Source organism: Phalacrocorax carbo, chromosome 7, assembly GCF_963921805.1.
Source record: "Phalacrocorax carbo chromosome 7, bPhaCar2.1, whole genome shotgun sequence".
NCBI lineage: Eukaryota > Metazoa > Chordata > Aves > Suliformes > Phalacrocoracidae > Phalacrocorax > Phalacrocorax carbo.
The window spans coordinates 54,112,218-54,135,976 of record NC_087519.1 but is presented as its reverse complement, the minus strand read 5'-3'; the positions used below and the strand labels follow the sequence as shown (position 1 = coordinate 54,135,976).

The 23,759-nt window shown below is 40.1% G+C and overlaps 1 protein-coding gene across 1 annotated transcript; it reads left to right on the top strand.

Moving 5' to 3' along the window:
- Positions 1-220: 220 nt before the first annotated feature.
- On the top strand, positions 221-23,222 carry CCDC39 (coiled-coil domain 39 molecular ruler complex subunit). Its single transcript, XM_064458061.1, has 20 exons — positions 221-498; positions 980-1,099; positions 2,213-2,359; positions 3,393-3,551; positions 4,500-4,592; positions 4,678-4,806; positions 6,532-6,723; positions 8,413-8,516; positions 8,858-8,990; positions 12,168-12,362; positions 13,079-13,243; positions 14,548-14,685; positions 15,955-16,163; positions 17,427-17,550; positions 18,806-18,965; positions 19,975-20,081; positions 21,366-21,506; positions 21,652-21,831; positions 22,069-22,157; positions 22,775-23,222. The coding sequence occupies exons 1-20, from the start codon at positions 388-390 to the stop codon at positions 22,935-22,937; spliced, it is 2,859 nt and encodes a 952-aa protein (XP_064314131.1). The 5' UTR covers positions 221-387; the 3' UTR covers positions 22,938-23,222.
- The last annotated feature ends 537 nt before the right edge of the window (positions 23,223-23,759 follow it).

Sequence of the window (23,759 nt, the reverse complement as noted above, 5' to 3'; positions counted from 1 at the left end):
GGGGTTTAGCCTGGAGAAGAGGGGGCTGAGGGGAGCCCTTCTCGCTCTCTGCAGCTGCCCGAAAGGAGGCTGCGGTGAGGTGGCGGAGCCTCCCTGCCTGGGCTGACCCCGGGCTGAGGCGGCTGTGGGGCGGGCGGGGAGGCCATGGCGCGGGGCGGCCTTCGCTCGGGGGCCTGGGCCGAGGACACCGGCTCGGGGGCCTTCCGCTGCGGCACGGGGACAAGCGCCTGCCGGCGCCGCCACCGCCTCCAGCCAGCCCGGTAACGCCGGCCCGGCCTGGGGCGGGGCGCGGGGCGGCTCCCGCCTCCGCGACGCCCAGGGGCTCGGCCGCCGGCGCCTCGCCGTTGCTAAGGGGCCCGGCGACGCCAGAGCTGGTTCCCCGCCGCCATGGAGAGCGTCCGCAGCCGCTCCACCGCCTCGGTGCTGGCCGCGCTCCGCTGGGACGATGGCTTCGCCGTCCCCGTGGCCAACGCGGAGAACAAGGCGCTGGAAGACGAAGTGAGCGCGGGGCGACGGGCGGGGAGGGAGCGGGCAAGGTAAAGGTAACCCCCCGGCGGCCCCAGCGGGTTCCCCGGCCCGCGAGGGGCTCCGGCGGCCGGTCCCTGCCCGCCCGCCTCAGGGCGCGGCGCGGCTCGGAGCTCGGAGCCGCGGGGCCGGGAGGGCGGGAGCTCGGCCCCGGCCGTGAGGCGCGGGGCTGCCGCCGCCGCCGGGCCCCCGCCGCCTGCCCTCCGCGCGGCTGCTCCGGGCGCGGAACCTCGGCCGGTTGGGTTGCTTGATGATAAGCAACGGTACTTAATGGCAAAAGTGGCTTTGTCGCTACGTTTTCTTCCGAAATCTCTCATTTCAACGCTTTGAAGGAATGTGGTGCGCCCTTGTTGTGTTTTTTGGTCAGTAAGCGCTAAGACTATATTTTTAAGTAGTTGCAGGTATTAAGTGCTCAACTAAAAGCAGTCGCTTGACAATTCTAACTCTTAAATAGCTGCAGAAGATGCAAAAAGAAAAGGTAAACCTGCAGAATGAGTTGGCCGACTTTGAGGAGCGTATAGAAGCGATGACATCTCATTTGAAAAACGTAAGACAAGAATTGAGCTTCACTCAGGTAAATTGCTACCTCTTGCAGATCCCCTTTATTGGACTTGTAGTATCTTTCTGTGGCAGGTATCCCTATGTATTCTGCCAGCTTTGTTGGAGATTTGTCAGGACTTTCATAGGAAACAAAATTTAAACTATACATATCGGTGGTATTATGTGGTGGTCATTAGAAAGACCACCCAAGATCAAATGATCTGTGCATAGTAGAACGCCAAGAATGATGAGTTTTCGAATTCTATATTAATAGAGGCTTTTGTAAGAATGATTCGGTCAAGGAAAATAAAACATCAGTGTAAGGGGAAAACAACTTTATAATCTCCATTATGGTCAAGAGTTAATTGTGAAATGCTAGTAAAGAGTTAATTCATGAACATGAAAAGAAAGTGAGATGGTTAAGGTACAAGTGTTCACTTACACTTGGAAGTAATTGGCCAAAATGGGTGGTTTAGATTTCTAAAGAGTCCCGTGTCAAAGCTGCACACCTTTCAGGTAAAATATCCCAGGTGTAAAAGTCTTAAGAAACTTCCCTGCAGCTGAGCAACTTCTTTTTTGTGCTAGAGTCAAGTTTTTACCTGCACACAAAGAAAGAGGCAGCACATACTAGTCTCTGTTTAAGAGAAGGTTCTAGTAAATTATAGATTTGTTATTATACAAGGAAGAAAACCCTGTTAAATCACTTTTGTCAGATAGATTAGGCAATATAGTGCTATAGGCCAGCCTGGTGGTGGTCTGTCTCTGCACAAAACAATAAAATGGTTTCTTTTTCTGTGCCTCCTGAATCAGACGTAAAGCTGCTGGTGATCAAGAGACTCGGATTTTGATTTTGAAAGATTAAGATTTGGAATCTTGGGTAAAATATCTTTCAGCTGAATTTTTAGGACTATAAATGGTTGATCTGTAGATATCTGGTACAATACAACGGGGGTAGGGGTGGGTGTATATTAGAATATGTATATTTGAGATACTAAAATCCACACAGTAAAGTTGCCCTGAAAATTCCTGTATTTACATGACAAAATCATACCATCTCTGACTTGGGATTTGGTTGTATGTAAATTTTGTGGTTTTTTGATGTATGCCTCTTGTTTATTGTAAAATGCTGAACTGTATTATTCTCTAGTCTCTTTACAAAGCCAGAGAGAATGAAGTCGAAACTGAACAACACTTTAAAGCCCTTGCTGAGAGAGAATGTGGACGTCTCAAAAGTGAGATTAAACGACTGGAAGATGAGATAGTTTCCTTAAGAGGAAAGAAAAACAGTCAAGAAGTAAGGCTTAAAATTTTTGTAAGAAAACCCCCATATTGCAAGTAGATTTTGTGACTTGTCCTCATTTGGACTTACAGAAATTATAGTAGCTAATTATAATTAAATCTCATAAACAATTATCTGGATGTGCCTTTCCCTCTGTAGGCAAGTGGGGTGACACTGAGGGTCTCCTTGTGTAGACTGGTCAAGGCTTAGCAAATATTAGCTAGATACTGAAAGACTGCAGTTCCTAATGTTCTTAATGCCAGATACACAGCCACACATCCGTGTCACCATCTTGTGAATTCTCACAGGTATTTTCTTTATGGTTAAAAAATTAAATTGTTGGTGGCAAATCTTCCCACTTAAAATAAACTTGGGGCATGATTCCAAGATCAAAAATTTGCTTTACATTTAAAAAAAAGTGATCTAATGCTATCTAATTAGAATCGTTTTTCTGTTTAATGGAACCATCTCTTTTTCTTTCTAAGAATAATTTAAATTATATTTGTTTATTGTTTTTATTTTCTCTCTTCTCATTAAGTCTATTTGTAATCTCCAGTCTCTTGGCATGGGTAGCCCGATGAAGATATCTTTGCTATTCAGCTGGATCCAGATTCTTTCACAGCTGTGTCAGGAAGTCTCTTCACAGTCATGTAGGGCCATTTGTAAACTGATAGGCAGGATAAGGGTCTAAGAACTGGAAATCAATGTGTGAGGGAGAAGCTTTACCCTATGATGCCTCAGATCAGTTAAAGAATAAATATCCCACACATAGGCGTATCTCACCAGAGGTTGACTTTTCTGTTTAAAATTATTTGCATTTCAAGTTTGTGGTAACCTATTGCCCTGTTCCGTCTTTAAAACCAGGATCTGTGTTAGCATTCCTCAAGTATAATGCACAATTAACAAAAAAAAGAAAACTAGCAGTTCTGTTGCCAACAAGATGTATGTAAACTTTTTACAGTAGCTCGAACTGGTTGTTTCAATTACTATTCCAGGAAAATATTAGACATTTAATATTAACCCTTTAATTTATCTCTATTTTTCTTAGAATACTATAAGTAAAACCACTAAGAAGTTGGAAAACTTAAAACAACAGATGAACTGTGATGAGGAAGTTCTGGAGAGCTGGATAAAGGAATCAAGTCGTAAAGATGATGATGCTATTACAATCCAGAAGTATGCACAACAAGATGAAGGGAAACTAGGAGTAAGTAGAAATGACAGCAATTCAGAAACAAAACAGAGAACCATTTTAGCATTTGAAGCCTTTGTTATGTTATTAAGTCAGGTAAGGCGGAGACAAGTTTTTGTACAACAGTGCTTTTAAACTGCTTTCCGCTTAGCACAACAGAGCAATTCTGCATGAGGATCACTTTAAAGGTCAGAAAGATCAGGTTTTAAAACAAGTGAAAGGCGTAATTGAAGACATTAATTTGTTTGTTCATCTGGGCAAAATTTAAGTTTGAGGTTTTCTGAGAAAGTGCACAAATGGCTAATAAAGTCTAGAAGACACTGCCAGTGAATTAAGAGAGGACTTTGTTCAAAAATGCATTCCAGTTAAGGACAAATAGTGCAGATTTCCCCATTAGAACTGAACTGGTTAATATTACTGAGAACAAAGTATGGCTATTTCAGTAAAGCTGCCCAGAATAATGAAAGATGATATAAATAGGCACAAATTCAGACTTTATATAAGGGTTCATTCTCAAATATAATACTAATTTAGAGAGAAGTATCCCTGGTTAATATTCTTTTGAGCCTTTAAATACAGGGAGGAGAAAACTGATTATTTACTCGTTAAATACTTAATCAAAAACTTCAGCTTACACAGTCTCACAGATATCATTTACGTTAGCAAGTCACACTGCATAGTAAGTATAGTAAAGTGAAACAGCTGATGCTGAGGACACCACGTACACATTTATATGTGGTGGAGGGTTACTTTGGCCTAGATCCGGTCGGGTCCCAGGGGCTGACAAGAGATGATGGCCTCTTGTACGATCAAAAATTTGGGAGGCTATATTCTCAGGTTTTTTGTTATCTAAACCACAATAAAATTGATGCCTCAGTAATTTCACCCCAGACTATGGCAGAGCTTTAAAAATTTATAAGACGTTATTTATTTGTTTTCTATTTTCATATCCTTTCATTTTAGGCATTAACCCTTCAAGTAGAAAAGTTGACCATGCAAGCAAATCAGAAGCGTAGAGCTCTTGATAATGAGCTTACAGAAACCATAACAGCTCAGGTTTGTGCTTAAGGTTCTTGAAGATATCTTGTTGTATATGAAACTTTCAAAATCAGAAATCATGGGGGTGCTTTCTTTTCAACAGATAGAGCTTGACAAGACAGCTGAAGATTTTCGCAGAGTTCATCAGGAGAGGCAAGAAGTCATCAGGCAGTGGGAGAACACAATACAACAGATGGAGAAAAGAGATCAACAGATTGATCACTATGCTTTGGTAAAACTGCTGTAACTGATCCATATCAGTATATCGGCCTTCATTCGTATCTATGATATTGATAGGAATTTTGCCAGTCGCACATAGGGTCTTTCAGGTGTTCAGTGTTGTCTTTGTGTTTACCTCTGTATTTTATTAAGTTGTTTCAAAGTTCAGATATTACTGAAATATATTCAGAATTTATTTTGAATACAGTATCTTTCAGTGTAAGTCATGGTGCTCTGCTTGATACTCTACAAGGTTTAATTGTCAATCTAAGGTTGTTGGAAAATGCAAAGCATGCCAGTTTCAGTATTTTCTGTGATCTAAGAATCAACAAGATGGAGTGTTATTTCTTAGACATAAGGACAGTCAGCTGCAAGGAGAGGATTCTGTGTCTGGCATGCAATATAAGAGAGAAAATAGAACATTTATTATAGAAGGAATTGGCATTGCTACCTCTGAACAAATGCACGACTCACATTTATGTCAGAATTATGATAAATAATCACATTATGATTAAAAATTTGTCCTTAAGTACATTCTGCAAATTGAGAGAAGCAACAGCACTCTTCTAATCCAAAAAAGATCCTGTTGGGCATTATGAGTCAGAATTAATTTCTAAAAGATATAGTTGTCTTTGGTTTTGTCAGTGTCTTATGCACAGATGGTACAATGCAGGAGGTACAAATAAAGTATATTTTATCCTGACTCTGTCAGAAAAAGTGTGAACTCCTCAGAAAGTTCTGCAGGGCAATAGAACAGATGCACCAGAAAAAGCCTGAAGGATCAGCGTAGAGAAAAATTTTTTAAATGTGGATTCCAAAGCAGCAATGGCTTTTTTTGAAGGGCGGGAGTGGGGCGGTGGATAAAGCATAATTACATGTACAGGAAGGCTCTACCTAAATCCTTAGCTCTTCTAGAACAGTATTTTCCTGCCGAAAGAATATCGGCTTTGTATTGTTGCCCATATGGGTATTAGGTATACCCTGAGCAGAAACATGGTTTAAATAGGCTTAAGATATAACACTAAAAAAAGGTTACAATAGAGGATGACAAGCTGGAAGAAATACTACCAAACAGAAAATATAATGGTCTAATTTAGCAGAAATATTTTTGATTTCATAGTATTTCAGGTCAGAAGATTCCTGCAACGAGCAAACAACAAACAGGTATAAAAAAACCTGCCCCAGCAACAGAAAAAACCCCATCTCCGGCCAACCTTCCATATATTAGTAGTCCTTAGAATGGTCCTAATGATGCTTTTGTAAACAGATTATTATTTTTTTCAACATTAGAACTACAGTATAATTTTCCCAGTAACTTAACCTTTCAAAGTACACAACTTTCACTGAATAGCTATTAATCTGGCAGCTGAAGTAAACATCACTACTGTTAGTATTTTTCCTCCTGCATTTCCTTCTTTTCAAGTCTGTCTGAAGTTTTGTTCACGTAGCTTTTTCTCTTTCCCCCATTCAGTCAATCAAAAATTATTTTTATTTCATATAAGTTTATAGTGTCATGGGGTTTTTTTTTTTAATTATTGGAATAGTTTGGAAGTTTCCAATCCAAAATAATTGTATTTGGTGTTGTGATATATTAGTGGAATATGGTGACTTAAGAACGCTGTGATCACTGGGCTGTCTCACACAGAGGAGTCTTAAGAGCAATCTATCTTCTGGTTGTACCCTTTATTAATCTAACACAACTCATGCAAATAAATCTAAATTATTTTTATCCTGCTAGCTAATCACAGAGATAAAACAGGAGATCAGAAAGAAAGAAACTGTGCTGAAAGAGAAGACTTCCTTTTTGGTAAATGAAACTCTTAATAATATGGAATATGAAAAGAAAATTTCTTTGGCTGAACGGGAAGCTGCCAGCCTCCGAAATGAATACCAAGCTCAGGATACCTACAGAGTTCAGCTGCAGGATGAGGTAAGGATGCCCAAACAGTTCAGAAAAACAGACTGAAACTATAACTTTTAACTCTAACTTTAGACCAGATGGAGGAAATACAGGAAGAGCATTTGCTTTTCTCTGTTTTTACACTAGACTTTTAATAATGCAACAAAATATCTGCTCTTCTCAGTCTACTCATGATTATTGGGATCTGAACCCTCAACATAGTCCTTTCATTGACAGTGGTGAGGAGATTAGCTTGTGTTCTCTGTTGTGTTGGTATAAAATGAATGGATTTCCTCTTAAATGGTGTAATGCTATTAGATGCTTCAGAAGGAGGCGTCTTGCCTTTAGCATACATAGACTGTAGTATTGTATAAAGATGGGAGAAATCTCTTCTGGATTCCAAACAACTCCTATCCTGTGCTCCCCGAAGTGAGTGTTGGTGGCCCTGGTGGCCAGGTTAAAATTCTTGGGAAAAAGCCCAAACACTTTCACATGGCTTTCTGATCGAGAGGCAGTGCGATGGGGCTGTTTGATGCTGTCCATACTTGCTCTGTTACTTTTATTTGATATGCACTTAAAGCTAGGATTGAGCAGCACTGCTTAATTACTTGAATGCCTATGGAAGTATTTCTAAGAGGTCCTTCAAGTGTCATGGCTCTGATGAGAAGGGATACCGTTGTGTTACCTGAGTAAGTTTTCCCTTAACAAGAAAATGGTACACTGGGCTACTTGGCAAGCTTGGGGATTTTAAAAAACAAACTTGCATCTGCTGTTGCCTTAACTTTGGATAGATTTTCTGTGGTAGATGGTTCATAAACTGATATTCTAATGAAACTGCAGGTAGCTAAACAAGGTGGAGGCTATTAGATTACCCTAAAATTCATGCAAACTTGAGGATTCCCAGATTTAGTAGGTTTTCATCGCTAAGCAGTGATGTTCTTGCTTGATGCTTTTCACATAATGTGATAATGGGAACAGGCTGCCATTATTAAGTGGTAGAATATCTGTGGCATGCAAGTGAGAAACAAGGACAGAGACAGACTTACAGTTCCACTGTGCCAGCTGCACAACTTGTGACCTCCCAGTTTCTCATTCTGGTACAGGAAGAGACCTGCTATATGTACCCTTGATCAGGTTTCTTCATCTGTGAAAGTGAAGACAATTACACTATTAAGTGATACTGTGAAGACTAATGAGCTGCTGATTGTAAAGTATTCCTATCCTGTTCAATGAGTGTATGCTATCATGTATTTTTTACCAAATTAAATGTCTGTATGTTTTTATCACAGTGTTCCCTTATCTTAATCAAAATAATTTTAGGTACCCGACAAAGTTTGAATTAGAAACGTTTAGTAGCTACATAAGGGTATCCATGACCACAAAGAACCTCAGCAAAGTTAGCTGTGCTCTCTAAAACCAGGGTCCCACTTCTACAGATGATGTTGGACAAGAATTGCAGCCCACAGCACCTTCATAATTCATTCTGTATTTGTACTGATGAAGCATTTTGTCCCAGTACTCAGATTATGTAAATTAGCCTATGGAGTTCACTAGCTGTGCCATTTACAGCACCTCAGAATTTGCAGCGCTTCTCACTTGGAAAACACCGTTAAAAAGAAACAGAATGCTTTCCAATAAAGAGGTCCCTTACAATTTTAGATATCCTGACATGTACCAAAGTACGTAAGAGCTCCATTGTTCCATTTTGTAATTTGTTAGCTGGATGCTTTGAAATCCGTTGCGGACAGAACTGCTTCTGACCTTGAGTCTTTGAGAACACAAGTAACCAATCTGAAGAAAGAAATTCAGAAAAAACAAGCCAGGTAAGAAACAGACCTTTAAAAACATAATTTTTTAGGATTAGTAATACAATCAAATCCTTGAGCTAGCGAAGGACCTTAAATAATGTTGATGATTAAAGCCCCCAACTTTCTGGCTACTTCATGTCCTGCATAGTTTCTGGCACTGGGCAGTTTAGGAAATACTCCTGGTAATCCTTGTTTTTGAAGGGTGTGGAAAAACTCGGTTAGGGCCTTGGTTATCATGGGTTAAAGTTTAGCCTGCTTTATTAAGCAACTGCTTAGCAAAGTATGCTGCTTGGTTTTGGCAGTGCTGTATATGCAACATACATTTAACTTGTGAAATCCTGTAATTTTTTTTTTAGATTAAGCTTTCTTAAAGAAAAAAATGCAAGTCTTTCCAGTAAGCTGAAGCTTGTGACTGAGGAGACGCTCAGCTCAGAAGACAAAGCTTTGAGGATGGAGGAAATACTAAAGGAAGAAGAAAAAATTGTCAAGGTAAAATGCTTTTCATAGTTTCTGCAAATAAGGATTCATTTGAATTTGAATTTGCAAGCTTATCTAGAACAAACATGGATTAAAATGGAACATCAGTATTAATATGACGTGGCTCTAGAAATGCAGAAGATGGGGTCGCTGTAGATTAACACAGGATACTGGAACTGTTATATCGGTATAAAACCAGTATTCTGATGGCATCAGTGTACTGAACAGGGAATTTACCTCTGACATCAGCTAGAAGCTGCTTAGAACTTCTTGGCTAGAGTGAAATAAAAGTTATTTACTGGAACGTGGCAAATTTTCTTATAAAGACACAGTAATGTTTTGCTTCTGCTGTGTAACAATACTGAAAAATTTCAAAATCCTGTGTTTTGCTTAGCTCTTCTGGGAGTTCATGTCTCTAAACATTCTGGTTTATGGGCTCCTGAGAAGCAAGGGTCCTTGAACTTCTGTTTCCCATCAATAAGGTTGTTAAAGATTGAGAATCTTGTCAGGATGACTTTTCAGTAACGTTACCACTGAAAACCTCTTGGCTTTAGTATAACACCGCCAAAACTTCTGAACCTGCAAAGAGCTATGATTTTGGCAAATTGGGATTAAAAAAGATTTTGAAATCTTTTAATCAAATTTGGCTGGTCTAGTCTCCTCTTCGTTATTTTAATTCTACTACATGATACCCTGACACATCTAACTTGTTGTGGACTATTAAATAATTACTGGCTCACTTTAGATTTCATATTCATGATGAATAAAGATTTTGTTCTCAGAAGTGGCACGTACAAGCTGTAACATGGTGACTATTTTTTTAACATGTCTAATAATACTACTTTTTTAATTCAAAACCCACTTCTTATGTTGCAAATTAAGTATAGGAGTAAAAGTATCCTAATTCATTATCATCTGATGAGCTGCAGAGGGCTTTTGAATAAATGCAATGTTGTAATGCAATCATTTGAACTTCCCTGCATTTCAGAAAATGTTCCTACTGTTTTGGCATTTTGCTTTTAATTCTCTTGAAGGCTGTTACTACTTAGTGTCTCACTGAACTTGATACAGGTTTGGTTGGTTGGGTTTTTTCTTCTTTTTTACGTCTTGCTGGACAATAAAGTATTGACTATGCTGAAGCTTTCCTTACTGTAAAATGATCAGGTTAAATCAACGTGACAGCAGGCGTTCCCACACAAGTGACAAAAAGCTGTGTCTGTGCATACCACTGGATACTTTTTTTTCCCCTATTTTGTGTTTCCTGTAGCATGTACGTGACACAATGCCTTGCAGCAGGTTGAGTGTTATTGTTCAAACTTTTTAACTCCACAGGCATTAACTGTACATTTAAAATACATGTGCAGAAAAGTAGAGGGGTTACCTTTCCTTTATAGAGTTTCTTAAATGACACGCCTTACTTACTGGTTGGGTTTTTCAGATAATTTGAAAACAAGTTGCAACGATATAACATATCATTAAAATGAAAACCTTATTCGCTTCCCCTTAAGACTGTTAGCAGGGTGGCTAAGCCGTTAGCAGGGTTTCTTCACTGGCATCTGTGGCAGACAACCTAAGATGACATTGAGCTTGGCAGCTCCACAGCTTCAGGGTAATATTTTAACTAGGATGAACTGTTCTTTACCAATGTTCTAACATATTAGTCAGAAGCATGCTTTCCATCACTGTTACACACGTGGCTATTTGCTGCATCTATTAATTTACTGTGAAGAGATATTTACAGGAACAATGGGGATGAGACGTCACTGTTCTGCACTTCAGTTCTGTGATACCTCTCCCTCTTCAGTCTGTGGCAAAACACTGTTGCACAGTGAAGCTTATTGAATATCTTTGTTAACAACCTCACTTAAAGGGAGAGAAACACTTTCTATGAAATAAACTAATTTAGATATTATCAAGAAAGACTATGAAATTAAGGTCAAATCATGATCCGGTTTTAGTAGACAAATTCATCATTGTCATTAGCTTCAGAAGTACAGCTCAGAATTGGGTGCATGCCTAAAACAGTTTACTTGTGAAATGAAATTCCTTTGTTCAGGCATGGTCAGGCCCACAGACATCAGCGTAATACGCTACAGGCTGTAATGATTTCAGATTAAACTTACACCTGCTTTTCCGTTTTGGATTTGAATCGCACTTACAGTGAGTTCAACTACAAAAACATTCTGTCGTGGTAGAATGTAATTATGAACTCTTAGAGGAGTTAAGGTATCTTTCACCATCGTTAAAGCTAGCAAGATGCTTTACAAGCAAATTTCACAATGTATACACATAAAATCAGGAATAAGCAAATTTTTAATTAGTGTAGAAAAGCGAATTCTAAGGTGTTTTGCTGTATTAATTTAAATGTGCATCTTTGAACTCTGTGCCAGAGTTCAGCTAAATGTAAATGAGTCTTTTGGAAGAGGATTGTGATGCCACATCGCGAGTTTTAGAGGCTTACCTTACAGGGAACCAGCATGCTGAACGGCCTGAGCTAGGGTTATGGGGTGGGGCAGGGGTAGGAGGAGGGAGGGAAAGAATAAAGTTGTCCTCGTGTTAGGGTTATAAAAAGAAAATCTCAATTTTGTTTGTTTTCAGTACATTTCAGGTTACCTGAAATGTTCAGCATTGTCTCACTGTAACAGACCCCACTAAAAGCTCATTTCCTGTGCTGATATAGGTGTAAATGGCAACTTACCTCTCAGAAAAAGGAAGTGATTTTAAAATGTGTAATTAATTTTTGAAACAAAATTATTCCAATTTATATAAACACACATGTGCATACACACAGAGTTACAACTTCTAATAAACCACTGAACAGCTTTGTATTGTATTTCTCCAAATATCCGCATATACTGGAATCAATAGGAGGGGTTTTTGAAAGGATGACAGGAATTTAGTTTTCTGAAAGGCTGAAAAGAGTAGCATTCCCATAATGGAAAAAAAAGGGTCATGTAATAGTAGGGTAGGATCCAAGTTAAAAAAAAATTAAAAAATTAAAAATTATTTTCTCTTCAAGTCAGAGACTTTTCTTGGCAACCATTTTGAAGACCAGTGAAATTCCATGTTCATATTAATGGATATAGTATTGAAAGTTTTTTATTTTCCTATATATGATTAATAATTACTCAGAAATTATTCTTATGGGATTAATTATTTCTTACTACTTAATGACTGCTTTGTCACCAGGAGAAAGAAACAGAAATGAACCAGTTAAAAGAACTACTTTTCAAGAAGACTCAAGAGCTAAAGGTGCAGAAGGATAAGGAGAAGTGTGTTCTGGCGGAAATTGAAGGTAGTCGAACATCGCTTAAAAATCTTAAGAGTCGACTGCACAGGCTTGACGCAGATGCATTAAAACAACAAGAATTAATATATAATCAGGTAAAATATTAACATACTTCCATAGTATGGTTGTTTCTTGGGTCTACTGAGGGTAAATTGCTTGAGTTCTGTAATCTTTGTCAATACCTTACCATTTTGGAAATGCCATACAGTACAATTCGAAGTCTGCATTTATTTCTGTCTCTAAGATTTCAATGTTATCCATACATATCTGAAACTTCCTATAGTATTACCTACATTAGGCACACATGTATTTCATTATTTTTTTGGATCTGCTGCTTTTCCTACTAATTTCTCAAATCAGTTCTTTACTTTGATCCCTCTGAACCACAGACACCTCAGGGTAAATTTTTAAAGCAATACAAGAGGTACATGCCAAAATCCTGTTATTTCCTAATTGGATTTTGTGCATATTTCCTATGCACCACTTTGAAAATTTGCTCTTTCATATCAGCATCCACTGGTAACAGCAAGATGGCAACACCACTGTAAGCTTCCCTACAGCAGACTGTGCTGAGTAGGCTTTGTTACTCTTCTAGAAGATTACTCTGCACCATCGCTGCACATCAGTCATCTAAGAATACTTTGCTAATGAGGTCTATAAGCTGTAAATTATTGTAAAAACAATAGCTTAATTGGGTGACTGTCCTAAAGCCAACATTTAGATCCAAGTTTATATACAGTGTTTCAGCTTTATAGGAAGGCTATAATTGCTTATCTCAGACTATTAATTCTTTTAAAAATTACTTTAACAGGATTTTTATATTCAGCAAGTACAGAGGCGGCTGTCACGGTTAGAAGGAGAGGTTAATGCAGATGAAAAACAAGTTTTGGAGGCAAAAGTTGCTGAGCTTAAGAAAACCTTAGAAGAAAAGAAAAACGCATATGATGTCTTACATGCACAGCACAAGAAGCTTCAGGTAACTTCCTTAGGACGTCAGGTTGGCTGTGTAACATCTGGAAGCCTCAGTGACTTATGTAGATTAATCAATAGCTTGGTGTTAGATTAAAAGATATATGAACTTTGTGTAATCCGTGTGGAAAACTTCATGTATTCCCTGTACCTTCCAGAAAAACAGGTCACTACTGCACAACTGAGACATCTTAGTGTGAAGACAAGCATTGAAGTGTTGGAAAGTAGAGTTTAGCTTCCATTTCAGGATGGCACTGACTGCTTGCAAACGTCTGAGTTTGTTGTTAGGACCGTGTGGAAATAGGATAATGTTATTCTGTGATATTACTACTTTTATATTTTTCATCAAATGATAAGTACAGTTGCATTTAAAATTGTGTAACATAACATTACTGAATTGAAGATCCGCTGTGTGAGTTGACTCCATCCTGATCTGTAATTCAGAAATACTATTTTTCTGTCTTTATTCCATGTGAGAGTTTTGCATGTTTTCCACTATCCAGTGACCACCATTAATTCTCTAAAAATGCACTTACCTTGCTAGTAGATATGAACCAGTTATTCTGTAGCCAATTCATAATTTCTTAAGAAATATATTTGTTTATTGATCAGCTACCTTTTAGCACATCTAGAAACCTCTTTTCAAAGAGAAACCTTACAAAGACAAAAGTCAGGTTTTTAATAAAACATCACAACTGGTTTCTTAGTGGTAGTTAAGAAAAAACTTGACCAATGTAGTGAGGGGAATAAACTGCTTACAGGAGGGCCCTTTAACTGGAGATCCATGCAATAACAAGATGTAAGGCCGGGCAACTGGTGCCCGCGCTTCTGTTTTGAGGAGATGCAAGATTTGAGCACTGAGTACAATCAAACACTGAAACACACCTCCAGGAATGTATTCACACTCTGGAGTCTTACCAAAGACAGATGGTTTTAGGGAGATGAGCTACGAGTATCAAAGTCATGGCCAGACATGCCAGGAGGTTGTTTTTGTTTTTTGTTTTTGTTTTTTTTTTTTTTTACCTAGACTAAAATACGTGACTACATGAGGACTGCCTTATTGGCCAAAGGGTGTATATTGTGTACCTAACAATTACTACACTCCACATAAAACGAGCAAGGACATTAATATTGCAGCAACACTCTGCATGAGGACTGCAATGCTCTAGGCACTGTTTGCAGAGCAGCATAGGGCCACAAGATGGTTATGGTGCCTGGTTCCAGGACTTGAAAAGATCTCATTTAAAATTAACTGTTAGCTATTGTTGCAACCTACATTCACTGAAATAAACATAACTTGTCTGGAAACAGAGTGATGTCCATTTCATCAAGAGAGCAATGGACAAGACAGGAGAAGAAACAAGTGGCATGATGGTCAAGATAAATGAACTAAATCTTTTCAATGAGAGATCAGATCAGGAGTTAAAAAAAGCTAAAGCCATTAAGCAGGTACAGTATTGTTTTGTAACTTTACTAACACAGGACACACTTGTTTATTAAAACACGTAAACTCGTGGCTTGATCTGAAGGCTGTTGTCTGCTTCCCACAGTGCTACATCATTACATCCCTAAGAACCCTCTCTGTGGTTTCTTGACTTACACCTTCCTTCCCAAACTTTGAAATAATTTTCATCACTCTTACCTTACTAGGCAAAGTGTTGCTTCTCCTCTGTATCCAGTGTAAAGTTCGTTTGGGCTTTTTTCCTTTTTTTCCTGAGAAACAATTGCCTTTAAAATAGAAAATGTATCTACTGGTCAAGGACATCTTTACCTAGCACTGAATTTTTATTCTCAATGTGTGATGCCAGCTAATAAGTTTGGCTCAGTTTTGTTATTAAATTGTGACAATTTTTCCAGCAGATGGTTTGGATCTATTCAATTTAAGGCATTAGAGATAAAATGGAAGTCCTTCTCCCCATACTTCGATAAACAGAAAACCCCAGTTCCCAGTCCTCTAATTACTGTGCATTTTTTCCTGCAATAAGCTCTAGCCTTCCTGAAGGAAGCACTAAGGGAGCAGAACAATACAGGGTCTAAGCAGCCGGGGAAAGAGTTTTGCTATGAACTGGTGCACTTGCTTTTTGAGGAAAACTCTTTCTTTTCCTAACCTGGAACTTTTCTTTGGGGATGAAATTCAGGGGCACAAAAGAAAGAAGCTGATGGTGTAAAAGAACTCAGAGGAGAAAATGTTAGAGTTTGCGATCCATAGGAGGTTTTTTTAAAAAATTATTCAAAGTCTTTGCATACTAATGAAGTTCACCACTTGCTGCTTTCCATAAGCTTTGGTACATATAAATTTGCTCATATAACAACGTGACTTGAAGACCTACAGAATCTAGAACATATTCCAAGACAGTTATAATGGTTCAAATGAGACATTAACTGCTTCAGAATGTGCCTTGTAAGGTCTGCTTAATTTCTCTGAAACCACCCCAGTTGAAAGAAGGTTGTAGACGGAGAAGTCTAACAACGGGAATCGCAGTTGGGATTAGAAATTCTGATGAATTTGTATAAAACAGGAAACAATCTATCCCTATTGCACGCGCCGTGTAAACTGTCAGCAAATGAGAAAGTGAGAGCACTTCTAAATGCAGAGCAAAATGAGTTTTACAGTTGTGTGTATATATATTAAAGATAACTGATGCTTTGTAAAAAAAAATTATTAACTTAATTAAAAATTATGCTTGCTTATTTTGAGACCTTTTTGGCATTTATTAGGAGACGATGGTTGAAGATAATCTCTTAAAACTAGAATTGAACCGTCTTCAAGATACTCTGTGTAATAAGACAGAGAAAGTTCTAACACTGGAAAAACAAAAACTGGAGTTAAAGAAAGCCATAGCAGAAAGAACTGAGGAAATTAAGATTCATAAGGCAATGCTGGATTCCCAGATAAGACTTGTGGATCAGGAACGACAACGCATAAGGTAACTATCATTATATAAATTAAACTGGTAACTCTTACTGAGTACGTTTTATATGGGGACTTACTGAAAAAGAGAAGCATTTTACCCAATTTAACCAATTGGAGAAATTAAGAATTAAATAAATCTTCTTCAAAGTTATACAGTGAGACAGTTGAGGCCAGCATGAGATCCTGTCTCTGAAATCCAGCCTACAGCTTTAGCTGCTTGGTGAACAAGAGATCACTGTTTATTCTGTTAGTGGCAATCCTCTACAGTACTGAGAGGAAGCCTCAGTATAAAACCACCTTTTTAAAGTAAACATCTATCAGGTGTGTGACCCTGCATACTTCAAGATAATCAGGAAATGTGAAATCCGTGTGTCTGGAGGTATGACAAAATAGTTGAAACAGAAGAGTTGCTTTTAAAGAGGGTTTACTCCCAACTGCTTGGTAAAACTGACTTCTTTGACTCATACAGTACGTCTGTTTGGCTTGGTTTGTTTTTTTTTACCTTTTTAACAAACGAGCTGTCCATTATGTGTCCTATATAACAAAACTAAATGTTCTGAATTATATATGTGCCCTCTTATAAAGCAACCACACATGAAATAACGTCTCCCTTCTGTAATAATCAGTGCAAAGTATCTGGGACAGTTCTAGCTCTGAAATCCCAGTATCTATATCCAGCCAAAAGCCAGCGCTTCAGCGGCTGAACTGCTGAAATCTGGCAGGCTTTTTATTCACTCCTCTGCTTACCACACCCCCCACAATAGGAAATTAGAGTGATTTAGTGTGTGACTAAAGCTTAACTGCTTACTGAGAGAGCAGACTGTGGGGCTTTTTTCCTTTGATAATTACACAGCTAATTGATACTTCCATGTAATTTGATTTGGGGTTGTTGCCTACTGTTGCTTACACTCATCTAGTAGTGGCAATATTAAGATAATATCAGCAGGGGACAGCTTGTGCAGCTGTAGCATTTAAATGCCCAACCTTTAAAAATTTTGGGGAAGGACCATGGCACAGCCCCTCCAAGATGCAGTGAGCTGGAATAGGAAAATAAATTTGCCTCAGCTTGGAGTTGCGTGAGACATGTCGGTACGCAGAGGCGAGTGGATGGCTGTGGCTGAGAGAGGAGCAAACCCAACTGCTGCCCTGCCTGTCTCCTGCTGCACAGGCAGGCTGCTGGAATAACACCAGTAACTTAAACTGCAGTAACCAGAGCTGCCCACAAAACACTACCAGACACGTCCTCAACCCATTTTTTTTTCCCCAAATAAATCAGTGCTGAATTTCAAGATCGCCTGAATAAAATTCATAAACTGAGGTGCAGATATGAAATTCTTACTGTTGCCATGATGCCACCTGAAGGAGAAGAGGAGAAAACGCATACCTACTATGTAATTAAGGTATTCTATTAACATAACTCTTATAATTCAAGTATTTAAGTTGCAGACCTTCCTGGGCTCTCTTCTCTAAGACAGCCTCCTGCCTGCCTGCCTGCCTGCCTGTCAGTCTGACTGTTTTACACTGACACCGTTGGTTATTTAAATGATACGGCGATTTCACATGAAGCTCTGGCCAGGCCTAATGTCAGTGGAGCCTTAACGCCAAGCAGTTTGGAAATCTTCCCTTCAGTGCTCATTAATTTACAAAACCACAAGACGTACCAGTCACGTGCTAAGCTGCTATAAACTGAAGTTTATCACAGTCTCACCTGATCTTAAAGTCTTCTACCCTTCAGAGTTATTTTTAGGTATTTATTTAACCATATGGCATTTAAACCTTGAAGAATGTCAACTTCCCCCTTTTACTTATCAGCTACCTCGGCCTGTTCGGCTTTTCATTGGGGAAACAAAAAAACTCAGTCTTCGTCCATAAGGCAATACCCTGATTCAGGATCAAAAAAAACCCTATTATTTTTGGTATCCACAAATTCTCCAATTTCCTATTAAAGCAAGATGCCTCTAACCGCGATCTTGGCTCTAAAGCCCATCTTATTCTTAAGTGTTAAAATTCCTTACTGATGGTAGTTCTGCTACTGTGAGATCCAGCACAGCACAAGCCCCTCTCAGTAAAACCCGAGTGGTTGCTGTGGGTGTAGCCCCTCTCCAGCTATGGAGACTTTGCACTGTATCAGGTGTTCTCAGGGGCCATCGAAAACATGTCCCTTCGCCCGCTGGCTGTGTGTCTTAGATCTCACCGACCAGTCGAACGAAGACTTCCGTATGAGTAACTCCTGGGCAAACCGGATGGCCTTTAGTACTCGGTGGTTTTGTATCACGTACAGTCTCAACTGTTACTTGGATTTTGTGGGCAAAGGAACCAGATGTGCTGCATGTGCCGCAGTTCACAGCAGCAGCGCAAGGCACGCCAGCTGCTCTGCCCGCAGTGTGGGTACTGCTAATCGGGACCCAGCGAGACAGAGGGAGAGGCAGGCACGTGGATGAACTACCTCACAGAACTTCCCGTACTGTAAATAACTACTCTGTCCAGTTACCTGCTAACTCAAGCTCAGCTCAAGCCTGACAATGCAGATAAGCCCCATATCTTGCCTAGGATTTTAACCCCTAAATGTTGCAGGTATATATATTTTTTTTCATATAATTGTCCTGATCTTTTCAGTATGCGAGCAGTCACCTAAAATACCAGTTTTATTTTCAGGCTGCACAGGAAAAGGAAGCACTGCAACGTGAAGGTGATGATTTAGATGCAAAGATCTGCAAAGCCGAAGAAGAAATTGTAGCTCTGGAAAACACTTTGTGCGTCCTTAATAACTGCAACAGCAATTACCGAAACTCCTTCAAGGAAATCACTGAGACAAGTATGTAAAATAGAAATCGCCGTTTGCTGTGTGAGTTAAGGATGATGGTGGAGCTCATGTGCATAGTGGGGGAATTCCATGGCACAAAAGCATGAATCACAGGGAGAGACTGAACGGGTGGTAGCAAAGGGGAGCGTACTGCCCACGCTGCTGGGGCTAGTTAGCAGAATAAGCACAGCAGAGAGTGCGGTAAGGCCTACTCACCTAATATTTGCATTCCTGCAGCTGGTTTTGGTGAACCTAATGGCTAGTCACAGAATGTAGGTAGGCTAAGTAGGAGCATTCAGAAGAGCCAAAGCATAAAGGTGAATACTGAGGAAAAAAGCCATTACTGGGAGAAAGGAGTGCTCACTGAAGCGTGTGGGTCCAGCGGGTAACGCTGCACAGCACAAACCCCATGCCATTCGCTGTCGCGCTGCGTCGCACACAGCTACTCAGGGAAATTACAGAAGTAACCTGTCATCTGGGAAAATGATAAGGAAGAGTAAAACTTACTTAAACTGTGTTATTTTAGTATCGTGTCAGCAGATTTTTAAGATACGGCCTACCTAACTCTTGAGTTTTTGGATATGTGGAAATTCCTCAGAATTCTGGAAAATGTCTTCCCCTGTTGTTTCCGTTGCCACTTAGACCTCATAAGTGTGCTCTCCTTCAGTGGACTCTTCTTTTTTTAGTGTGTAAAAAGCATCACCGCAAGAAATTACATAAACTTACTTTCTAGAAAATATTTGATTATTTAACTTTTGTGCCCTCTGCTGGCTCTGGGAACAGTAGCTCTTAAATCATTCACTCTCATGAAGCCAGTTCCTTTTTCACAGTGATTTTGAATTAGCACCAGACTATTTAAAAAAAAACCCTTAAACCTTGAGGTCTCTGTAATGCTGACAGCACTGACGTAGCAATGCTCTGTGATGCAGTTACTCCAAAGTGCAACTTATTTTAAAGTGAAATTTGAGTTGTATGTGCTGCTTGTCAAGCATTAATGCTGCCTCATTGTTTGGGATCACAGGTGAGGAGTATGAGGAAAAATTGAAACTAGAGGAAGAGAAGAGGGCTGCTGATGAAAAATACAGGTACAAATGCAGGCAGATTAAGGAACTTCAGGAAAATCTCCAGGTAAATTATGAGTACAAGTTTTGGTCAAGCAGACGAGACTGCAGCATGTAGCTAAATCCATGCAAGCTGTCCTATTTAAAGACGAGGAAATTCTGGGTCAAGTTTTTGCCTGTTCTTTTATATCCTGTGCTTTGTGTGAATGGGTGCGATTTTTTAGAAGGCTCTACCTCGCATTTCAAAAATTTAGTACTTGTTTAAATTTTCTTGAATCCCAATGAAACTTGAGGCTTTTCAGTCCCGTGCAGCTGGAAGTTTCAAAATCCCAGATGCACACTGAGAGATGCTGTGTTCTGGCATCTAAGAAAGCAGTTGTATTTTTGTGGAGTGTGCACCACTGTATTATATCATCCTCTCCGGTCCTGCAGAGACTAAAATCCCCACATCTTGTGTCTTCTGGCATCTAAGCCCCAGGATTTTTCTAGAATATATTCTGGTTTATCAGCATTCAGGGTGCTTCAGGTTAAACAGGATTAATTTAGCTCCAGAAAGCTAGCTGACTCTGAACGTAGCAGGCTGGGCACTAAATGCAGGTAAAGGATAGCTTGTGTTCCAGGCTCCACATCAAGGACTCTCTCTTGGTTCCCCTTGTTATCAGAAAGCCCATGCTTAATTCTGATGTGTGATGGTTTAGTTAAAACTTTCTTAGTCAGAAGCAGCCAGAGGCAGCCCGTTACATCTAAGCCCTGAGTCACTGGCTACAGGTTAACAAACCTTCCTACTGCTTATTCTACCACCGTACTTCAGAAATAACATCTCTGAAAGTAGGGAAGAGGGATGCACGTCTTTGTCAGGGAGTCAGGCCTAGGATATAATGAGGTGTTAAGGCATGACCTTTCCTGCCTTTTTATTTATTTATTAAAAAAAAAAAAGCCACCCTCACAGAGCTGACTTTACTCATTCCCAACAAAGGCATCCACCTCTTCCCAGGGCAAACAAGGTATTTTCCTTAGGAGCGCTTGCACTGGGGAGTTGGTACCGTGCCAAGTAAACCGTTTGTAGACACTGCTCAGAGGCACATCTGAAAATACATACGTAGAACTTCGCTAACAGTACCTTTACAGTAATTTTTTAAAGATACGTAAATTGCCTGGTGGTCTCTTTATCCAGGTGTTTACCCACTAAACAGGCTGACAGGCAGAAAGCGGTGAGTGGTGTTAGCGTTGGCACTAATGGCTTGAGCTACAAGCAGTAGCGATATCAGACCCTCCCACAAAGTAATTCAAAAAGTGAAAGGAGATCAGAACGGCTTTATCAACTAAACCTGCTGTTCAAATGGCTTTGCAGAGCATGGAAAAAAATTTTGATACGGTTCTGAAGCAGGAGGCCCTCCTCCAAGAGCAAAAGAAGGAAAAAGAAGCTCTCATTTTGCAGCTGAACAGAGACGTAGAAGAACAGAAGCCAAAACTAGAGAGGGTTATAAAACAGGTCTGTATATTCATTAATGACAACTTCTAATTTGTGGTGATAGACGGTCATATGGCTAAACCCACAGCATTTAAACTCAGCAGGCTTCTGAACAAGTGTTGCATTTGTCATAAGAGCAATGTTTTAAAAATATGTGTGTTAAAAGTGTTCCAGACTATCCAGAGAAATTCAGGCTCTGAAGAAGAATAAAACAGAAACACAAGAAGAAAGAGACATTGATCTTCGTGACTTGAAAAGCTTCAACAGAAACATCAACAAATTGTTAGCTGATGTTCTAGAAGCAAATCCTGACTTAACTACGCCCTTTCAGATGTATTTTCACCAGGTGAGCTTTCCACTTAACTGCCACCAAAATCTTGGTTGATGGCTCTAGTCTGCTGCTGAGCATCCTTCAAGGGTAACTCCTAAATTCCACAACAAACTACTCGGGGTGTAACAGGAAAAGTGTTCATCCGCTTCCAACATCTCTTCAAATACAAAGGATTATGACCCTCCCTCCCCAAACCCAGTCCTGTTATACAACCATTACGGCAACTTTTTTTTTTCTTTCCAAATTTTCTAGTCCAATTTAGAGCTTCCTACAATTGCGTCTGCTGGTGGTAGTCAAAGTTCTCGATCACCATCCACACAAAGCTCGTTGGCTTCTACCAGGTAAGTGCAAGCAGTGGGTTTTTGGCTTTTCTTTTTTTTTTAAAGTTAAAGTGTAAACCATCAAAATTGGTCCCTAAATGACAGAATTTCTCACTCCTGAAGGTCTGCTCAGTCTTCTATTTCCTGAACACTCTATAAAAAACTTCCTCCTCGTACTCACCCATCTTTACTAGACTTTTTTCTAGCGCACAATTCAGTTTATTTCTGCATCCATCACAGATCGAAACTGTGACTGCAGAATAATGACACCTGCTGTTGCTAACTGTGCTCTGAGCGAGCGGTTCCACAGTCCAAAAGCCCGAGGTTGAGCTCCAGCCTCACGTTGCACTTGGCAGCGTGCGCTCCCTTTCCTAATTCAATAGCGTGCACTTTTCTGGTACCTTTTTCGCTGTTCAACAAATACTCAGCTGATGGTGCCTGTGACGTTTGGGTCGGTTACAGTCCGACACCATCCCCGCGAGTCACTGAAGCCATTCGTGGTCACGTCTACAGAGATGGTTGCGGGGGATCTCGCCTCGAACGAACGCTGCTGCTGGCTGGCTTGTAAGCTGCTGCCGGAAGCGCTGCGTCGCACGCAGGGGTTTCTGCGCACCCATGAGCAAGCTTTTGTCTTTCAGATCCTCCAGAAGCACAGGTTCAGGCTCTAGCCAGACTTCATCGCTCAGAGTCATAGATCTGAGCCTGCCTCTCCCCACTCCCGCAGAAGCAGCTGCTCTTGGTTCACGGCCGCCCAGCAGAGCTGGCACCTCCAATACTTGCAACCGCAAAAAAAAGTCTTAGGTCATCTTTTGAAGGCCACAGTGAAGGCTTCATGCTAGTTAAGACTTAATTGATTAGTCTGTAAATTAACTCATTGCATACTGCAGAAGAAAGTTGAAACGCACGTTTCTGATGATAGAAATTAATGCCAAGATTGCCGATAGACCTTGAGAAATATTTTCTGGAAGTGTTAAGCATATGCTTTATACAATAAAACAAATTAACCTTTAAATGACTTTCCCATTAATTCATTTTCCACATAATGGAGTTACGTTAAAGCCATTCATGTTAGCAAACTGGTATCTTCGCTGCTGTCAAAATAGTTTTAGATTACATTGCAACAACCCAGGAAAGAAAACGTGTGCTTCATTTCAAGATCAACTTTGACTATTACTCATACCTTAATTGAAAGGTGACAGTGTATGACTGAAGTCAGTAAAGCTGTACTTTTTCTATTCAAAATTACACAGTACCTTTTTTGCAACGGACCAGTATCTACAGGATAATGCGGGAGGCTGGCGGCTGCAGCGCCGCTGGTCGCGCACAGCCTGCCAGGCGTCGCCTCCTTAGCGTGTTCTGGCAGCCACCACGGGAGAACTCGCTGGAAACAGCGAAACAGTTCCCACAGCAATGCCAAGGACAAACACACCTGCACAGAAAGCAGAGGCCCGCTTACCTACACAATGAACAGTTTTAAAACTCTTCTACTTCCATGTTTTCTTTTTTATTTTAACATCACTTAGAGACCGTGTCTGATGCCTTTGAAGAACGTAACAGACTTGCCTTCACAGCCCCGGAGGGTTCCATTCGCGTAAGCAGCACTGGTAACCAGTGCACCCCTGT

Coding starts and splice junctions, on each gene's coding strand:
- CCDC39 (XM_064458061.1), top strand. CDS start 388: ATGGAGAGCGTCCGCAGCCGCTCCACCGCCTCGGTGCTGGCCGCGCTC. Junction 14,686..15,954: donor AAGCTAAAGCCATTAAGCAG/GTACAGTATTGT, acceptor GGCATTTATTAG/GAGACGATGGTTGAAGATAA. Junction 18,966..19,974: donor CAAGGAAATCACTGAGACAA/GTATGTAAAATA, acceptor TTGGGATCACAG/GTGAGGAGTATGAGGAAAAA.